The 15775-nt window shown below is 38.6% G+C and overlaps 2 protein-coding genes across 5 annotated transcripts in view; one reads left to right on the forward strand and one right to left on the reverse strand.

The window, feature by feature from the left end:
* Positions 1 to 1760: 1760 nt before the first annotated feature.
* Positions 1761 to 15775, forward strand: part of LOC128855317 (transcription factor IIIB 90 kDa subunit) — a 94949-nt gene continuing 80934 nt past the window's right edge. Inside the window, exons 1-2 of the mRNA XM_054090124.1 lie at positions 1761 to 2549; positions 2612 to 2716. Coding sequence (XP_053946099.1) covers positions 2108 to 2549; positions 2612 to 2716 — 547 coding nt within the window. The 5' untranslated portion in view covers positions 1761 to 2107. The remainder of the gene's footprint in view (positions 2550 to 2611; positions 2717 to 15775) is intronic.
* Positions 7602 to 15775, reverse strand: part of LOC128855316 (BTB/POZ domain-containing protein 6-B) — a 45618-nt gene continuing 37444 nt past the window's right edge. For 2 of the 4 annotated variants that reach the window (XM_054090120.1, XM_054090119.1), the window contains exons 3-7: positions 10871 to 11392; positions 10656 to 10806; positions 10358 to 10574; positions 9715 to 10172; positions 7602 to 9651 (exon numbers count right to left, since the gene is read on the reverse strand). In XM_054090120.1, coding sequence (XP_053946095.1) covers positions 9114 to 9651; positions 9715 to 10172; positions 10358 to 10574; positions 10656 to 10806; positions 10871 to 11392 — 1886 coding nt within the window. In that variant the 3' untranslated portion in view covers positions 7602 to 9113. Of the gene's footprint in view, positions 9652 to 9714; positions 10173 to 10357; positions 10575 to 10655; positions 10807 to 10870; positions 11393 to 11476; positions 11592 to 12886; positions 13275 to 15775 lie in introns of those variants that run through there. The other 2 variants (XM_054090123.1, XM_054090122.1) reach the window with 2 other exon arrangements.

Below are 15775 nucleotides of genomic sequence, written 5' to 3' on the forward strand. Positions count from 1 at the left end.
GATAATGCACTTAATATCAATACAATTAAGTTAATTAGATACTTAAAATTTCACATTCATGCATGCATATACTTAGAATTAATTTATTCATCTCACAAGAAATACATAGACATGCAAAATGCCTACGGGAAATAAGCATGAAAAAGAAATGTGATTTTTGCATACATACATACATACATATGTATATTAGAAATATGTTTGCATACGTTTGTCTATTTGCTTTGAATTCTTTATATGTAGATCTGTATGAGAGGTGTATGAGCTGGGTTTTGAGGCAAGTCATGTTTTTTTCTGCCCACATGAATATGGATGGTAGATGTTATATTAATTCAACACTTTGCTGAATAATAAACCTTGATGTAAATGAATGGTTTACAAAGTTATTTTTTGTGTTATGATATTTGAATAATTTTGATAATAGACCTAAATTCAATACAATTTAGTCAATGAGTTACTTCAAATTTCATATTCGTGCATGCATATACTTAGAATTATTATTATTATTATTTATTAGAGAAATATGAAATATAACACTAACTGATAGAGCACTCTAGCTACTTAGGCCTACGGTGCTATTGCGTTACTTAGAATTAATTTATTCATCTCACAAGAAATAATCCATTTGCGCATGCAAAATGCCGACGGCAAATAAGCATGAAAGAAAAATGTACAAGTCTGCTGTTATTGTCTTTTCCCTAACATCAAATCATGGCATTTTACATTTCAATGCAAACGCTATATTTATTTCTGTTGACTACGCTCCGCTATGTTGACTACGCTCCGCTATGTTAACTCTCTTATGTTAATTTCCTACCCTCGTTTTGATGTGTTTTGACATTTAACCTGTCCATTCGTTCCTGCGCCTTCTCTATGAATTTACGTTCTCTGCCCGAAGTTGGATGGCGTAACCGGAGTTGGATTGATGCGGGTTGTTGCTTTGAAGTGCGGCCGAAGGCCACCCACGTGAAAAAAAGTTCTATGCAAAAAAATACCCCTTTATAAAGCTTATCGAAGCATTGGTTCGGTTAGCGCGTACACCCTTTTTGTGTGTTTGGCCGAAGCTCCTCCTCCTATTTGTGGTGTGCGTCTTGATGTTGTTCCACATTTGGAGGGACCTACAGTTTCAAGTCGATTCCGAACGGCAGATATTTTTATTAAGAGCTTTTCCGCTATTAGAAAAAACTTTTCCTGCATTTTGGTCTTTCACGGAGATTCGAACCAATGTTCTCTCTCTGAAACCCGAATGGTAGTCACGCACCAACCCATTCGGCTACGGCGGCCGCTGGTTTGGTTTTTAGTTATTTTACTATATCTTATGATATTTTTATATCATTCTTTTCAAGTTTCGTTGCTGTGTTTAACATCCTGCGATGCGTTTCCTCATAAATATCAGTGTTTTTATTTTCAAAAGTATTTCTCATTTTTAAACAAAAACTACTGCAGTTTGCAAACATCCTTTCAGTCTGTGGATACGAACTATGTTCCTAATTGAGGTGTCAGGCAATACCAACTTTTGGCTAAATTACACAAATTTAACAATAAATTACTTAAAAACGATAAGCCTCCGGAGTGTGCGGTTTTCAGTTATAAGATGAGGATACACCCCTCCATCCCCCCTTTGCAGCCTCTTTTTTCAAAGCGTGTTACATTATACTAATATATTTTAATATGTACTTTTCTAAAAAAAATTTCACATTTTGGCTTACACTAAATGCAACCGTTCAAGTGAATCACCTGTAAATAAGATCCACAATAAACAAATGCCCTCCAATGTTTTGACAATTTGCAGCATTCACTTTGCGAAAATATTGTTTGCAATCGCCTGACGGTTAATAGTGTTTTCTAAACACAGAATTTGTGTGAAACTTAATTAATTTTTGAAATAATTGGAAAGTGATGTGAAGATAATTTTATAAGTTAACGCCACCGTAAACAAGTTTGTGTGCTGGAGCAAGGGCAAACAGCTGACAGCATGTCAACGGATTCCACTCTGCATTAAAAAGCATTTACTTAATTATAAGACATCAAACTTTAATAACTCATTTAGCAACCTGCGAATTGTATACGATTCCCAAAAGCACTGATTTTTCACTAACCAAGTGCGAAAATGTCTTCCGGTTTAAAGTGTCGCAATTGTGGTTCCACCGACATCGAAGAGGACAATGCACGTGGCGATGCCGTCTGCACAAATTGCGGTTCTGTGCTTGAAGATTCGCTTATCGTTTCCGAGATACAATTCGAAGAGGTTGGACGCGGTGCGGCGGCGATAGGTCAATTCGTGTCCGCCGAGTCAACCGGTGGTGCCACCAATTACGGTTATGGTAAATTTCAAGTTGGTTCTGGTACCGAATCGCGGGAGGTAACAATCAAAAAAGCCAAAAAGGAGATAACACATTTGTGCCAACAGCTGCAGTTAACACAGCATTACATCGATACTGCTTTGAATTTCTTCAAAATGGCTTTGGCACGTCATCTCACCCGTGGCCGTAAGAGTACGCACATCTACGCTGCTTGTGTGTACATCACCTGCCGTACGGAAGGCACATCACGTAAGTGGATGATATGCAGCAAAGTGAGCGGTAATCTGTAAATTTTTGTTTATATTTTGCAGATTTACTAATTGACATAAGTGACGTGCAACAAATTTGTTCCTACGAATTGGGTCGCACTTATCTAAAACTGTCCAACGCATTGTGCATCAACATTCCCTCTGTCGGTGAGTGAGAAAAATAATTTTTATTACTATTGCAAGTAACAAAGTATCTTCCTAAGAAGTAAAACAAAACTGCTTCTTACACCTGTGTTACACTTCTAAATATCATATCTAAATATCATATGAAGTTAATCAATACATGGCACATAACCACTTTAAATGAAGGTACGACAATAACTAGAACCTGCCGTTTTTTGTTTTGTTTTTGAAACGCTATCAGACATTACAAATGCAGCTGGTGCTAATGTATATAATTGCCTGCCCATCATTTGTTGTGTGTTTGGCCAAGCTCCTCTAATTCATGGTGTGAGTCTTGATCTTGTGCCACAAATGAAAGTACCTACAGTTTTATGTCTACTCCGAATGGCAGCTGGGATTTATGAGTAGCTTTTTCAAGGCAGAAGTACACTCGAAGGTTTGTCATTATCCGCCGGGGGCAATCGTTTTCATTACAAACCTTTTCTACCATTTGGGGTTTGATGCCCACAGTGGGTTTTGAACGCGTAAACTACCGCATGGGACCTTTTCTTCGTCGAATAAAAAGACGAGATGGCAGCCGGTTCTACGTTGCCGGAATGACTTGGGTTTTTCCCGACCAAGGGCTGCCGCCCCAGTAAACTAGCCCTGTCTAGTGAACAGCATATCAGGAGATGTTCGTTCCCACGACAGTCGGTTCTACGTAACCGGAACGTCCCAGATTTATATCCGGCCAAGGACTGTCACTTAAGCAGCATTCCTCGTATATGCACGGGGAATGCTACAACAACAACAACAACGAGATGTTCGGAAATCCGAGATCCAATATCTAAACGAAGGAGGAGTGAGTTGCCATACGTTGATATCCATGCCCTCCTATTTTTCAGCTCATCCATTTGGAGCTCTCTCAATACCAGAGGGCCATTGATTTCTTACACCAATGATTGCTCCATATTGACGTTGTTGGCTTTATTATTGTTGTTGCGATAGTTTACAAAGCCTTGTTGACCGCTTGTCGTCATTGATCGATGGGTGTTGTAAATCGATCGATTCAAATTGTAATTGTAAAGTAATTGATTATCCTCCACGCTTCTTCCCTTTTTCGGAGTATAACACTCCTTCTAAATTCACGGTGACCCTTTTTACGACATGAGCTGAAAGAGTTCAAATTCCAACTGAATGTGCAAGTCGATGGCAAATGAACTCTGACTGTCCACAACCCTAAGTTGTTGGTTATCACTTTGGATAGTTTGCTCTATTTAGCGCATATAACTGCCATCGGCACTATTGTCCAAAACCGCAAGTTACTCAAGACCATACCCAATGACAACGAAACTTTGCTGGCAACCTCTAAGGCGAATGACTGGCCGGTTTTTAGCTTCGCTGGATTGTTGGAATAGCAGCATAAAGATTTTCCATACGTGTCGAAGGCTTTCGATGCAGTTAGCCATTCCACGCCACGAGATGATATTCACCAGCCGACCTTCCCGCCGAGACTGCAGATGGGTCCGCAAGTTACTTGTGTGGTCGACACTCGAGATTAAAACTCAAAACAGAGAAGAATAAAGCAAGGAACGCGCAGAGTGGTATCCCTTCACCTTTTCTTTTCAACTTCTACATATCGAAGCTTCCTCAACCACCAGCGGAAGTTTCACTGATATCATACGCTAATGACAACCCTATTTACCACCTGGATGAAGGAGTTCAAACTAAAGCTGAAGGTTAAAATCACCGACACACTAATACCGACAGTAAATAGCTTTAAACTATTGGAATAACCTTCGATAGTTTGCTCTCCTTCTCGACGCGTACAACCCCAATGGCCATTAAGGTCCAAAATTCCAACAAGATCATCCAATCGCTATCCATTAGCACTTGTGACAAGTACAAAGAAATGTTGCTGGCGACATATAAAGCGACCGTCTGGTCTGCTCCGAGCTTTGTAGCGCCATCTGGTGACCGGGCTTTAGTGATTCGCAATGGAGGAAGCTCGAAACGGGATGCGTTTTTATGTATCCCGAAGAATAGTTCCACAGCAAGGTTATTATGCTTCCAGTTAAGGAGCATAGCAATGCCGGCGGAAAACTCTGCAATCTGCGCTCTCAGAGTGGCTTCTTCATACAGAATAATATCTGAAGCAGCGGTGTTAGTAATCAGCGGAACCATCCCTATAGATATTCTAGCACAAGAGCGCAAACGGAGATGGGAGGCAAAAATCACAGGAATCCCTGTTCCTCGCTTCTCGGATATTGGAATCCAAACGCTCACACTTTGGCAGGCGAGATGGAATTCTAAACGGGACGGTAGATGGACAGCGAGACTAATACCCGATCTAAAAAAGTGGGTAGAAAGAAAGCACGGTGAAGTTAACTATTACCTCCCACAACTACTTGTGGCGAATGGGAAAAGTGAGCCTACCAAACTGCATATATGGAGAAGAAGTTGGCCTCAGAGCCCATCTTAGCTAAGGAGTCAGAGGTCTTGTTACCCGCGATACCCACGTGTCCCGGGACTTACAGGACTTCACTACCCCTGATGTGGTTGGAGGGCTGCCTAAGGCCATAAGCGCAGCTTGGCTGTCGCTGCAGACACATATAGATCTGCCTCTCCATCGTTTTTCCACAACAAAGTTCATCGCTTCTTGAACTGCATACACCTCCGCTTGAAACACAGATGCATGCATTCCAAGAGCAAAGTGCAGTTTTGTCCCGCTGGATTCCACGTAGACCCCAGAGCCGGAGCCATGCTCGGTCCTGGAGCCATCCGTAAAAATGCGAAACAGTGTTTGCCGGGCTCATTTTCTGAGTCTCCCCACAACTGAGCCTGTATCTCTTTTCAAGTACGACCCTTGATGGCATGGAGTCAAGGGGCATGGAGAGAATCGTTGGATCGATGCCCATGCCTTCTCTGTGTTCCAATGCCGGACAAGGGCCGTACCAGTTCCCACTGTGTTTCAGTCTGCAGATGGCCTTCAAGGCCTCTCCTTGGATGAAAGCATCAAGTGGTGGTAAACCAATCAGAGCATCTAGTGCCGGGCCTGAAGGAGTCGGAAAAGCTCCGGTGCAACAGATGGCCACAGTGCGTTGTAGTCTCGATAAGGTCCTCCTGACTTCCACTAGAGAGAGTCTGCTCATCCAGACCACTGATGCATAGGTGATAATGGGTCTTATCATAGCCGTGTAGATCCATAGGACCTTGCTAGGAGAGAGACCCCACGTTTTCCCAAAGACACCTTTGCACTGCCAGAAAGCTGTCAGTGCTTTGGATGCCTTTGTTTCAACGTGTGATTTCCATAGGAGCTTACTATCGAGGATTACTCCAAGATATTTAATTTCCTTGGATAGCTGGATTGTGACTCCTTTTAGCTTTGGCAGAGCGAGTCCATCAAGCTTCCTCCTTCTGGTAAAGAGGACAATACCAGTCTTGGCGGGATTTGCCGATAGCCCGTTCGCACAGCAACGAGATACTGAGTATGATGATGCGGAGCACACCTTTTTTAAATGCGAAAGGCGGAACATAGAGAAAACAGCTCTGCAACGAAATGAAAACTTATGTTGAAGAGCATTGAGCATACGTTTCTCAAAACAGGCGACCCTGGACGCAGGGTCAGTAAGTAAGTGCCCTTCTTAGGACGCCGTCTTGGCCCTCTAACTCGAAGCAATGTGGAAGCAGTCCCGCGGTGGAGGGAAAACTCCAAGAGAAGAGGAGGGATATTTTTAGTGGAATCACCATACACGTAGTAGCGATTCCTGCCGGGTTGCTACCGCAGGAACCACCACTTATGTGAAATACACCCCTTATACCCACTCACCTAAGACCCTTCTCCGTTTGGACCCTTCTTATTTTTTGAACCTCTATACTTAGTCTTGCCATAAATTCTGTGACAAATTTTACAATGCATACGGCGAGAAAAAGTTACTAAAAGTTCGTTACAATTGCTTTTGTTCGTATGCATTTCCTACTCAGTTTCGTGGCAAATTTCGCTTGTTAATAATGCAGGGGGGAGTTAAGGAAAATCCCAATGATTGCATTACAAAAAGTCTGAAGTGACAATCTGAAAAAGAAGTGGTCGTCTTCGCGTGATTCGAACCAGTGCAGCCATAAAAGGCGTTCGAGAAAGAATTCCAAAAATCCCCTTAGAAAGAAGAAACTCATGTTCAGGGAAATGAAAGTATCGACCAGATACATGTCAAGACTAATTAGAAAATATCTCCGCTGAGCTGGTCATCTTTTGACAGCGCGAAGAAAAGAACAAAATTTGACTCGACAGATGCCAGCAACTTCTTCGGTGGAGTCTCAAATAATCTTTGGTTCGAACAGCGACGTCAATCCAATAGCTGAATGGCCTAATCGTTTGAAGGCTTGTGTAAAAGCAAATTGCGTCTATTTCGAATGGAAATTAAAAACTTCTGTTTTTAATATTTGCATGATTAAATAAAACTAACTTCATTAAAAAAGTATTATAATTTCATGTCTGCAATGGACTTAACTTGTAACAGAACTTATGGCAGGCGCTTACACCCTTTTTGGGTGCTTGACCGAGCTGCTCCTCCTATATGCGGCGTACGTCTTTAGTTTGTTCCATAAACAGAGGGACCTGCCTGCTTTTTCCATCATTTTGCTGTTTCATGCACGGATATTCAAAGCTGCGCACTCCCTAATGGTAGTCACGCACCAACCATTTAGCAACCATGCGGCCGATTGGGTTCATAAATAACCAAATTTTCCTCTGGAACATCGACCTCGATAGGTTTACTTGTTACCAAGCTGACTGGGAGCGCATTTATTCCAAAACATATAATTATTAATCTATGAAAAGTGAAAGCTTTGATTGACTCTACTGAAAATTGTTGTTATAATTTGAGTTGTGCCGTTATTGCAGTGGACCAATCGACATAATAAAAACAGGCAATTAAAAGTAATTCAAAAATCTTTAATATCTTTATTCATAGTTTAGATTAAATGAGATTAAAAAGAACTTACTACATAGCAGCTACCGAAACTAAAAAAAGGAGTATCCTTCCTTTTCGTACAAAAAAGCATATTAGATAAAATAAAAGCGCAAAAAGCACAAAATTGCTTTTGACTTAAGCAAAAATCATTTATATTATAATTTGTGCATTGATTGAGTGTTGCATTAACTGCTTGCTGGCCTTTCCATTTCTATTTCCATCTTAAGACTGAAACGCAACAACACCATACAACCAAAGAGAAGCAAAACAAAAAAAAAAACAAACAAAAACAAATAAGCAGTGAAAAATTCAAAATAAATGCAAGTCCTTAAATGATGACAATGCAGTTGTACAGAGATTAAAAACCATTAACTTTTCCGGTAGTGATTATATGTATGTATGTACGCTTCGAATACACGTAAGACAAACGCTAAAATTCTACGAGAGTGCGCTAATTACAATATTTCTTCGACTATAAGTTATAATTGTATTTGGTTTACTAATGAAACTCTTTAACTGCTTGCAAACTCAACTCATTTGACTACATTAATGCTCTTTCGCCAAAAACTGTGCATATATTTTTGCATTCTAGTTTCAAATGTATGAATAGATGGTATTTTAGATAAGCATAAATTGTTTTTTTTTTGTTTTTAATTTTACTTTTTTCTTCTTCTTCTTTCCTTTCGGGTATATGAAAAAACTATTGGAAAAGGTGTTATTTTGCCCTTTAAGCAGCATTTATATGGTTGTATATGTGTATTAGTGTGTCAATATGTATGCAAATTTTAAATATAATATTATTGCGCCCTACTCATAACTTGGCTCTGCGTAGTTAATGATTTCATAAATACTAATATAGATAAATAAGTAACTTTGTAGTAAAATGTTTCTTTCTTCGTTTATGTCAAATGCATGACTTCCACTAGGTATGTAATATGCAATTGCTTTTTTGTTTACTTTTTTTTGCCAGGTTTACGTTTACGTTTACGTCTCATCCAAAATACTACATTCTACAAGTCTTTCAAAATCGTATGCAATACATATTTCAGTTATATATTTTGCTTAGTGTTTCTTTTATGCTTTTAGAATTTGTTTTTACCAAATTTGATTGCCTTATTTTTCTTTGCTTACACTTTTCTTAGACACTTTAATGAATTATTTTGTAAATGTTAATCAGTTTATGTAATTTTTTCGTTTCATCTTTAACTGCAATGTTTTGACATTCACATTGCCCTACGCGCTGAATAAAATTTCGGCATTGCTTTGTTTTGTTTCAAGTATTTTTGTAAATAATGCCTGTATTTAATTGTATTTGGTTGTCTATTCGCTCACTTCTTGCTTTACACTATTTATTCATCTCAGTTTTACACTAAATTTCACATTGAAAAACCATAGGTTGCCATTATTTGTTCTCCTTGTTTTCACCTTCAAAATAGCTCCAATTCATCGCCCTTGCAATACTCTGCCATTTCTCATGCACTCAAGGCGCCACCCCCATCACTACCACCGCTGCCTAATAAGTCATCACAATTTACGTGTAAGCCGCCGCCAACCGAGGCGCCACTACCTCCCGTGTCGCCGCCGCTGCTACCAGCTCCGATTGGCGTGGGGCACAGCGAATTAGTGGGTGAATTCAAGGCCGTCACAATTGTGGGCCCGTAAAATATCAGTTCGGGTATTTGGCCACCCTGTACGCCGGTGCCGTTTGTACTCTCTGATGAGCATTGGAACTGGAATGTTACATTGCCCATGCACACTTCGGACATGCCCTCTTGGCCGAAAAAGCTCAACTCATTGCCATCCAGTATTACCGAGGCGGTGTAGTAGCATTCGGGCTCAATCTGTATGGGATTTTCGAAGAACACATGGAATGTATTGCTTGAGCCATCAGAGAAAAATTTTGTTTCATTTTCGGCGAGGGTGCGTCCGAGACGTTTCAGTTCGATTTTTACTTTATAATTAGCAGCACCAGTCGAGGAACCATACAGGCCGAAACCGACAATGAAAATTCTAGGGGAATAAGAGGTGTTGCTTAAAAATAGTAATATAATTTTTACTTAGTCCAATACTTACCTACGATCTACCGAGAACTGTATTGAGTCACAGCGTCCGCGATAACGCCATTGGTTCGAGCGATAAGCGCATGACTGAAAACGATGACAGACTTGTGTTTTGAGACCGGCACGCGGGCGTGTTGAAAAACTTAAATGCGGTTTGGATTGTGCGGTAAAATGCAAAAATATATCAATAGTCTCTTGTGATGTGAGTATGCCCGTTTGGGCGACGCCATTTGCAAACTCCTCCAACGTCATGGTTGGCATACGTATTAAATGCAATGCTTGACCCAACATGCTGCGCTTATTCTGTGAATTCGCATCAATTCCCATTTTCTGGCAAGCATTCAGAGCCCAATTGAGCGCTGCTTCAAAGAGATGGATCTCCTTGCAGTTGAGCGTCTCGCGCGACAATATCGACTCGAATGTCTTCAGGTCGATGTCAACAAAATCTTCCGATTTAATCGCCATTTCGGCCTATAAGCGTAAAGTAGATAAATATTTAGCACAAGCCCAAAAAAGAGTTGATAAATAATCGGCACAAAAGGACACCAATTCGTTAAATAAATAATATTAATAATAAACTGGTTTCTATTAAGCTAATGCGCTTATCATTTTGCTTGGGCGCTATATTGAAGGGTAAAATAAGTGTATTTACGTACTTGTGCATCGATTACTTCCCAGCAACGCTGCATCAACTCGGGCTCTTCGAAAAGACGCGATTGACTGAGAAGTAGACAGGCGTTTTTTGCTGTCAATTTGACCTCTAAATAATTGACGCAAGCGCGTGCCAAATGTGGCACAATATACTTTTTGGCCGCATACAACGTAGCTAAAATGTTATCAGGTTCCAATTGAATCTCATCACAATATAGGTATCTATAGGGAAAACCAATAGAAAGGGAAACAAACACCTTAATATATAAAATATTCAATTTGAATTTCAATACACCGCTATACCTTAGCAGCGTTAAAAACGCTGATGGCTCGACGTCAGGCACTTTAATTTCCTGTTTGTTCTCGGCCAGTCCACCATAAAACATAGCGTAGAACACCGAACTGCCCGTGGCCAGGATATACTTATGCGCCGGTATAATTTGCACGCAATCCGCTGGTATAAACAATTTAAAAGCACTTTTACTTTGGAACATTTACAATTGAGTTGTGTAACATACCGAATTCTCCTCCCACAGCAAATTTTACATCCGACATCAATTCATTATTAAACATAGCGGCGTTGCGCTCGAGTACCGTCGCCTTGGTGGCCTGCCAGTTGGGGTCGGCCGTATCAACTGCATTTGTAGCTGAATTGTTTGACTGATTGGCCGCTCCAGCTGTACAAACATATGAACCACTGCCACTACCACCGCTGCTACTGCTACCGCCAGTTATAGCATTCGATGAACTCGATGGCAAACAGAAGAGCGCTGAAGTGCTAATAGCACCCGGCGATGCAAGTGGCGACGACGGTGCGCTGATTGGCTGCGTTATTTGTATATTATGCTCACCGCTGCCCGTTGCAATGCTGCTAGTACCGCTAGTAGATCCACTGCCGCCGCCGCCGCTGCTGCCGCCACCACCTGCTGAGGAACCAGCACCTAATGCAACCATGGCGCTGCGTTGTTGCTGTTGATGGTGACAATTTGAGGAATTGTTGTATGGCGGCGATAGACTATTGCCATTGTTTAGCGTTTCCACTGTAACGATAATATTTGCAAACACAGTTGTGTAGATAAGAGATTAGTAAACTTGAAACCTAGATAACACACGAGCATGTTTACAATTCAATTTAGTTGTGTTAGCACGAAATAATTTTCGAAAATCGAAATTCCCTTTCGCCGCTTTATTAAATGCCGCTGACTTGGTGGTGTTTTTACTCATTATACAAGTCAAATTCTAACTTTTTTCCTTTTTCTAGATTGTTTATATGCTTAAATATCTTCAAAATATATATTTAAAAAAAAAAAAAAATAGGTTAATATTTTGTTGTGATGTATCCGAGTGGCGCTCAGCATTTGATGTATTTCTCTCAAGTGAGTTTTTCTATATGCCTATTTTATTTTAAATCGATTGAACGTTGAGGGTGTATAGAAAATTTAGCTTATCAGTAATTGTCGGTTAATTTTTCCGTGTATGCTTATTACTAGGAAATGCGCGGCAGCTACGTGCATTGTCCAGTTCTGCATTTCTCCTGTTACACCGATGTCTTTCCTACGCGTCGGCTGACCGTCTTTCATTTAAAAATATACAAAAAAAAATCTAACCAACACTGTTATATTCATATATTTATAACTTTTTTGGAAAGAAATATTTTTAAATGCTTTCGTGCCTAATCATTTTCATATTTACCATTTTTCCATCTAAGCCAAATTTCTCGTTAAATATGATACAACTCTGGGGCCAAATACATAGCCGATTCTTTCTTCCTTATTAATCGGTGTGCATAGACATAGTGACATTTCATTTGGAGGGGAAGTTGCAATCTTTTACTGAATAAATGTTCACCTGTAACATTTTGGCAGCAAGAAAAACATCTGCTTTCAAGCGTGTGATCGTACAATAAACAAATGGAATGAAATTTAGTACAAAGCAAGTGACGTTATTACTCGTACACCATTGATGATTATGAAGTTCGTGCAACAACAATTCATGTTTTGGAGTTTACTCCTCTGGCCAATAGAACCATGCGTTTCTTTATGACATTCAGACATTGCACTATGCCTGCTTAACATTTCAGAATTTAACTGGCAGATGTTCGCACCTGCGCCGAAGCCCTAATTGGTTAGAGTTATGTCTAAGTTCATCACTTTAACTTTTGTTATATAGTGTCCCAGTTTTGTAATAAAACTCAAAATTATGTTTTTACATAGTAATACTATTCTTTATTTCAAAAATGTGATTTTCACCTTTTCGAAATAAACTCATCTCCTTCGTTGTAATACTTTTCGTCGAATTGCCTAAACTTTCACTAACTACTTCAATTTAACGCACTCATTTTTCATCTTGTCCCCACAATATTCGCTTACCGACACATATCAAGCAGAAAATTGCAATGGAGTCGTGAAAAAAATCAATACGAATGCAACTTAAGGTTCATTGCATGCATACATATATGTATGTAGTTAGTTAAACAAAATATGTAGCTCGTTATTTATAGCAATCCGCTGTTGGCAAGTATCTCTTACACCTACCATTTATCCAGGCATTCATTTGTGAATGCGACATCGCCTCCTGGTTCCGCTTGTTAATAGACTTCAGCGAAAGCCTACTGTTATTTGCCATTGAAAAAGGTGCTGCACCAAGGATTGAGTATTATTGGTGGGGGGAATAAAAGTATACACAAAAACTTGCAATGGTTTCACAGGAAATCACTGGAATTGTTTAAGCACCAACAAATCAATATCGAACATAATAATTCAAAGCAACAGTATTTTCTTCCTTTCTTTAACAATTGTTCCATAAAAATTATTATTTATCTACACTTTTACTGTTTTTTCATAAGTTTTCTCTATCGCTGCCATTTTTAATACATTTCAATCAAGACTATTTGCTTTTGCACTGCATTTCTGCTTTGAGAATTTCGTGCATAAGAGAAACGACAATTAGGGCTTTGCTAGTGCTGCCAATTTATTGGAGACTGCCGCAGCATTTAATTTGAGTTCGATGCGGTAAGTGCTTGCAATTTAATATTTTTTAAATGTTATATATTTTTTACGGCGTTTGTTACCGCCGTTAAAAGCTACTACATCCACCGTTACAAGCTAGTACAGCCATGGACGATTTTATTGTCAAATAATAAAGCTATTTAATTTTTTTTCTTGAACTGGTGGTGTGTGGCAGCACAGACTGAACTAGATTTACTTTCAATGTTCACAGCAAATGTGTATGAGTGGAATAGTCATAGTGTACGTTAACAGAGTTGCAAGATGTGTAGGAATGCTGAATGTAAAAACTTAAGTATGGCATAAGTCGAAAATTGCATGATTTGAAAAAATAAAATGAGTTATATCAAAAATGTAGTATTTGCTTGCTATAAAAAAATGTTTGTTTTCAACGTTTAGTTTAACTTATTTGGGCTCCGACTCCATGCAGTATCCCCTCACTTGTTTTGAGAGAAATATTACGAATTTTCCAATGAAATTCATAGGAGATGTTGATTTCGAGCTTATTTTGCTAAAACTAGCACCAACACTATTCAGTTAATAATAGTTTTTAAGTTATTTGTTGATAAAATTTGTCTTTTACCTTCACCAAATTTTGATACAATAAGTGCACTTATCACATTTATTTTAATAAATATTCAAACAACATTAACATACACACACGTTTTTAACTCTTTTTATTGATATATACCATAAATTAACAATTTAAATTGCATTTATAACTTGCAAACACTTGACATAGATAACTAGATGTGAAACTTATTCATTTTGAGAGAGAGCGCGCCCATGAGGACGTTTCAAAACTTGGCAGCACTCACACATTATGGGATTTTGAACAGCTGATAGGCGAAATGGCAGACTGCCAGAAGAAACGCGCCAAAAATACCGAAAACCGCCGAAAACAGTTCGTTTTTGCTTAATGGAGAAATGACGTGTTGAAATGTTTATAATTATGTTTCTTGAAATTAATTCAATTGAAATGTAATAATTTTAATTTAAGTGAGTTTGTATAATCCAAAGCTCGTTATTCGACTTCTACTTTTAATTAGTCTTATGTACATAATGTAGTTTTATTGAAAACTGTATGTTGGTTTATGTAAATTTGTATATACGTAAATATTCTATGGTTGAAAAGCGTAGGTCAGGGAACTGAATTTGTGTTTGAGATATTTTACAAAAATTGAAGGTAATCTGCTTTAACTTATTCTGTTCGTTGTTTGAGAATTTGTTTTTTGTTACCCAATTTCGGTGTTATATTAAAAAATCGCAATAAGTGATGTTTTTAATTATAACTTATGTTTTTCGGGTTCATAACTTTATTATTATTAAATTACTTATGTATATCAGTTTTAAATAATTTCATTTACATATAAATTTTTAAATTTTTGGCTTATTTATGTACATATTTCATACGGATTGCGCTTATTTTTAGTATATGTAGGTGTTTACGAGTGATATAAGGCTATTGGGCAACCGCACACTAAATACTAACTTCAATGGTGGTGTGGAAACTAAAAAGTCCAGACCTTTGTTTAAAAAATACCCAATTCATGTTTCTACCGGTGTGGCAATATTGGAAAATGTTATAAAAAATGCACATTTTTCAGCGCTCTCACGAGAAAAAGAGTTTCACATCTAGTCATCTATGCACTTGACGCGCCAGCTAAATTTACAATAACTGAAAAGCATGGCTGAATGGAGTGCTGCCAGAAGCAAAAAATAATAAAAAAATAGAATGCGATTGAAAACGAAGCAACATAGGAACATAATTTCCACACACTCTTTTTTGTTAGAATAATGAGGGAATGGGGGTTTACAACCTCTAAGGTGTATATATTGAGTTCATAAATATATATAAATACAATATCGATATGATTTTCGAAATACAGTTCCGCTTCACGTAAATTCCTACGCGAAAAGGAGTACTACGCAAAAATACTGTGGATTGCGTAGCCGGAGTTGGACTGATGAGGGTTATTTTTTTGAAGTGCGGCCGAAGGCCGCCTACGCAGAAGAAAGTTTTACGCAAAAATACTGTGGACAGCATAGACGATTTTTTATTCCAAATTTTCGGCTGCGGCGATATATATATATATATATGAATAGACGTATATAATATAGAAATAATTTGTAAAATTTTGTATTTCTATTCATTTATTATCTTCTAAAATTGTTTATTTATACGATGTCTGGCAGCACTTCGGCTGGTTGTAGTAACCAAAATAGGAGGATTCTTGGTCAATTTTACAATTTTTAAACTCAAATAACTTAAAAACTATAAGCCGCCGCCAAATGAGGTTTTCACTTTTAGAAAGTAGAATACCCCCCCCCCCCCCCCCCCCCCCTTATACCCCTTTTTTTTAAAAGAGGCGGGGGACCAAATGGGTATTTTCCCCTTATTTGCATATGGTTTTACTG

The sequence above is a fragment of the Anastrepha ludens genome, chromosome 2, assembly GCF_028408465.1.
Source record: "Anastrepha ludens isolate Willacy chromosome 2, idAnaLude1.1, whole genome shotgun sequence".
Lineage (NCBI taxonomy): Eukaryota > Metazoa > Arthropoda > Insecta > Diptera > Tephritidae > Anastrepha > Anastrepha ludens.